Consider the following 4,848-nt stretch of genomic DNA (forward strand, 5'->3'; position numbering starts at 1 on the left):
TGGAAAAAATACATAAGAAGTAAGAATAACTCTTTGCCTTTCGAATGCGACTTAGAGAGTTTCAATTGGACGTGTAATCACAGAGATATGGACAGAACACTTTTGCATGTTTTTTAGGGGGTGAACCCAAACTTATGCACGGGAGTGTACATTGCGTCGATTTTGAGGAAAAATAACTGGTTTAGAAATTTTTTAAAACGATGATGGTTATTTTCCTCTTTAGTATATTTTTTTTGAACTAGAAATCAACGTATTCGGCTATGAACCTAAAATTGGATAGTTAGTGAGGTGATTGAAAACACTGAAATCGGTTTTGAAATATTTACGAATAAGAGTGAGGTTAAATTTTGCAAAATCTATTTTGAAAACTCAAAATTGGCGTTCGCCAGACACCTTTAATTGTTGGGAAGATGTAGAATTTTTTTTTTATTAGAGTCTCGAAAAAAAGCGTGATGGAAGCATTGGGGGCCCTCCTTAGCCGAGTGGTTAGCGCCCGCGGCTACAAAGCAAAGCTCTATGATGAAGGTGTCTGGTTTCGATTCCCGGTCGGTTCAGGTTCTTTTCTTAATGGAAATTTCCTTGACTTCCCTTTGCATAGAGTATCATCGTACTTGCCACACGATAAACGAAAGCGAAAATGGCAACTTTGGCAAAGAAAGCTCTCAGTTAATAACTTTGAGAAACAGGCTTTCTCCCCGTGAGAACGTTATGCCAAGAAGAAGAAGAAATATTGAATGTGGCTTAGCTATTGTTGGAAGAGAAATAAAACAGAAAGGTCTTTATTGCTACATGGGTCATTGAGAAATGTTCAGTTTAAGAATTTTTCTTAAAAGTTGTCACAGAGAAATCCTTCAGGAATTGAAATGGCAAATATATGGACATACCTGTGACAGTTTATACATTTAAATTTATTGGATTTTTACTATAGGATTCACTTCTTGGTATCGAACACGTTTCGTACTTGATTATTTTACGTTGATTATTGCCATCGTGATGTTTGTGTGAAACATACTCGAATTGGTATAAAATGATTTTATAGTGTACCATACCCACGGAAAACGCCAAAATGTATGCAACAATTGGAGCACTGTTTAATACTTTTCAGTGACGGGACCGTAACTGACGTGTAGTGGTGGTCATGTTTCATATGTTTCGTATTTGATAGCAAACAACGTGATAAACTTATTTGTAAAATGCATAACATTGGGTTACTATTCGAATGAATAATCTTTTTAATTAACATTGATTGCTTGCAATGGTTAATGCTAGGGTCAATTGTTGATATTTGGCGTCATTAGCGTTGTTGGCTTATTCAATAAACTAATGAAGATTAACTTTAAGACTTGAACATCAATACTCATTTCTCTGGTTTATTATCAGTCGTAAAGGAAGAAAGGAGGAAAGCGAATAACCGAATGACAGCGCATCAGCAGTCGGAACGAAAACATTATTCATTGATTAAATCTGGTTTTATTCGTTTCTTTCGTAGGATGTGATATTCTTTGGACAGCTAGTTTTAGGAAATGATAGGCATTATTCAACTTCATCGAGATAATTGAGTGCATTTCAAAAGTTACATTTTTCGATGCTGAAAATGGAAACGAACGAAAACATTCGATAAACAGCATCCGTGTTTGTCCAAACTTATCCATCGTGGCCAAAATTCAAGTGTCAATCTACCCGGGAGGCGTAAGTCATCCGAAGCCAGCAGGAGGAACCATGTTTCGATTACGAGTGAAAATATTCTACATTTACATCATCATATCGTTTATGTTGTCGGTTTATCTGTTTTACCTGATATCGAAGTATTCGGTGGAGAAATTTATCAATTACCAACGCAGTGTGAGGTGAGTTCTTGATGGCTTAAGAAGTCATGATCAAATTCTGATGTAAATTTGATATTTCAGAAGCAGCAAACTGAGGGATCGGCCACGCATACCACAAATCGTTGGACACTACGTTGGAGTCGGCTCGGTAGGGAACGTATCGAAAGATTTCCTCAACACCAATAATTTTGCTCCGGTGCCGGGAGTTGGCGAGAATGGAGACCCGGTGGTAATTCAAGCAAAAGATCTGCTTCTCATGCAGCAGTTGTTTCAGATCAATCGATATAACTTATTGGCCAGTGATCGGGTGGCTTTGAACCGGTCACTGCCGGACGTGCGAAAGTCCAAATGTGTGAGCAAAGAGTATCCTTCCAAGTTGCCAACGACGTCAATTATTATCGTCTTCCACAATGAAGCATGGTCGGTATTGCTGCGCACGGTTTGGAGTGTGATTATTCGTTCGCCGAGGCATTTGATAAAAGAGATTTTGCTGGTAGATGACGCCAGCGATAGGAGATTTCTGAAAAATGATTTGGAGAATTACGTGCAAAAGCTTCCGGTTGTGATTAGTATTTTGAGGTTGAATAAACGAGAAGGACTGGTAGCTGCTAGATTGATGGGAGCTAGAGTTGCAACGGGAGATACTCTGACGTTCTTGGATGCCCATTGTGAGTGTTCTCCGGGCTGGTTGGAACCGTTGCTGGCACGGGTGCAGGAGAACCCCAAGAAAGTAGTTTGTCCAGTGATAGACATCATTTCGGATGACAACTTTTCCTACATCAAGAGCTTCGAGTTCCATTGGGGTGCGTTCAACTGGCAGATGCATTTTCGGTGGTATACTTTGAGCGACGAAGAACTGGCAGAAAGGCGGAAGGATACGACTATGCCGTTTCATACGCCTGCAATGGCCGGAGGGTTGTTCACGATTGACCGGAAGTATTTCTTCGATGTCGGGGCATACGATGAAAGGTTGAAGATCTGGGGAGGCGACAATCTGGAGATGTCTTTCCGTATATGGCAGTGCGGTGGAGAAATCGAAATTGCTCCTTGTTCACATGTGGGACACTTGTTTAGGAAGAGCTCGCCGTACACCTTTCCTGGTGGTGTCAGTGGAGTAAGTTGGAATACAAGTTCCGAAAACATATAGTGAACTAATTATATTGTATCTGTATTTCCAAAAGATCCTCAATGAAAACTTGGCGCGAGTTGCTCTTGTTTGGATGGATGATTGGGCCAAATTTTTCTTCAAATTCAACAAAGGCACGGAAGAATTCAAAAGTTTGGTAATGTTTACATGTATGCTTAGTTTGCTTTACAGTAAAACTAACAAACGATGTCGTATTTCAGAACGTCTCCTCTCGCGTTGCACTCAAAAAGCACCTGAGTTGCAAGTCCTTCGACTGGTACTTGCGCAAAATATGGCCGCAGAACTTCTTCCCCGCACCCAACAAATTTTTCGGCCGTATTCAACCAATCGATCTCAGCACGTTTGACCACCAGGAGTATATCACTCTCATGAAAAAGATCAATTTGATTGTCAAAAATTTGAACCCAGAGCTGAAATGGAAGTTCCTCATCAAATATCTCTCAGAAAACGTGAAGAAAATCGGCGATTCCATGAAGGCCGCCAAACACACTTCCTTCTGTCTGCAGAAGCCCAAATCTAATTCGATCATCAACCAACCGTATGGACAGTCATTCCTCAAGAAGTGCTCCCTTTTGATAAACGTGTTGGATGAGCAGTTTGTTATAGACGACTACGGTCGCGTAATGACTGATGAAGGCGTCTGCTTGGACTCTTTCCGCAAGACTTCGGTAGATGGAGAACAAATCATCGAAGAGGCTAGGAAGATCAAGATGGTGACTTGTGGAAGCAATAAATCCGCCCAACGGTGGGTCTACGAGACTGATACGTATCACGTGCGGAACATCGACAGCAATGACTGTCTGGAGCGGGGTGTTACCCTAATCAAGGATGACCCCGAGGACAAGCTGGAGGTTCTTCTGAATCCGTGCGACGTGCGAAATGAACTGCAAAAGTGGATGCTATTTCCGGTAGCTTGGAAGTAACTGCATCGCACACTGTAAACCCGGGCACAAACATTTTACTGAATGCACTAGTTAACACAAACATGCCACAAGCACAGACACGCTGATATAAAGACATAATTTCAATAATGCTCAACTGCTACCAACAGTATTTTCAAGAATCTCTTGACCCAACAAGGTATTTCACAATATTAACTGACAGCATATTATAAGAAATCAGAGAAAAACGTAAGATACCATGCCATTTGGACGTTAACAGACTAATAGTGTAATTTCGAAGCATTCCCGTTAACCTAGATGTACTTAATTTGAATGTGTTCTTTCAGATGGTTTATGATTTGGTTTTCGGTTTGCTCATCTGATGTGTGTTTCTTGTGTTGAATTGTCTCCTTATTGAGTTTCAAATGGTTGATTGTGTTACGGTTAAGTTTTAATCTGTGATATTAAAGCATTCAAGATCGATACAAATAATATGAATAAATCTTTGTACTAGTTCACTAACAAACTGTAGTTTTGTAATATACTTACTGTTAATCCGAAATAAGATCTTAACCAACAAGTGAATGCTCTAAATTGCTCAAGTTCAGATAGATAAGCCTTCAAAGTCCTTCGTAGAACGAAGTTAAGCTAAAGAAGCAGACTAGTATGATCGCACAAGAGATCCCACATTTTTTTTTCGCCCATCTATTTTTTTGCCGATGAGTTTAATTATTACTCCATCTTGCTCACTGGTTTTATTGTTGAATGGCAGCATTTCAAAATAATATAGGATAAAGCTATATACTATATAACTCACTGGTTGCTGGTGGCAACCAATCGATCAAATTTTCATCGAGAACGGTTGTCAGGTTCTATAGATTTATGTTCTTGAAAAATCGAGGTTTGGCTTGGATGCATTCATTCATTTATTTTTTTTAATTAATCAACAATTTCACGCCGCAATACTCGATTCGTGGCCGCATTTCTCCATCCT

General features: G+C 39.8%; 1 protein-coding gene across 1 annotated transcript; it reads left to right on the plus strand.

The window, feature by feature from the left end:
* The first annotated feature begins 1,303 nt into the window (after nucleotides 1-1,303).
* On the plus strand, nucleotides 1,304-4,376 carry LOC5568003 (polypeptide N-acetylgalactosaminyltransferase 3). The gene is made up of 4 exons (XM_001657761.2): nucleotides 1,304-1,847; nucleotides 1,908-2,940; nucleotides 3,008-3,109; nucleotides 3,174-4,376. Exons 1-4 carry the CDS (start codon nucleotides 1,720-1,722, stop codon nucleotides 3,894-3,896), a joined length of 1,986 nt encoding a protein of 661 aa, XP_001657811.1. The 5' UTR covers nucleotides 1,304-1,719; the 3' UTR covers nucleotides 3,897-4,376.
* The last annotated feature ends 472 nt before the right edge of the window (nucleotides 4,377-4,848 follow it).

Source organism: Aedes aegypti, chromosome 2 (genome assembly GCF_002204515.2).
Source record: "Aedes aegypti strain LVP_AGWG chromosome 2, AaegL5.0 Primary Assembly, whole genome shotgun sequence".
NCBI lineage: Eukaryota > Metazoa > Arthropoda > Insecta > Diptera > Culicidae > Aedes > Aedes aegypti.

Coding starts and splice junctions, on each gene's coding strand:
- LOC5568003 (XM_001657761.2), top strand. CDS start 1,720: ATGTTTCGATTACGAGTGAAAATATTCTACATTTACATCATCATATCG. Junction 2,941..3,007: donor TTCCTGGTGGTGTCAGTGGA/GTAAGTTGGAAT, acceptor TATTTCCAAAAG/ATCCTCAATGAAAACTTGGC. Junction 3,110..3,173: donor CGGAAGAATTCAAAAGTTTG/GTAATGTTTACA, acceptor GTCGTATTTCAG/AACGTCTCCTCTCGCGTTGC.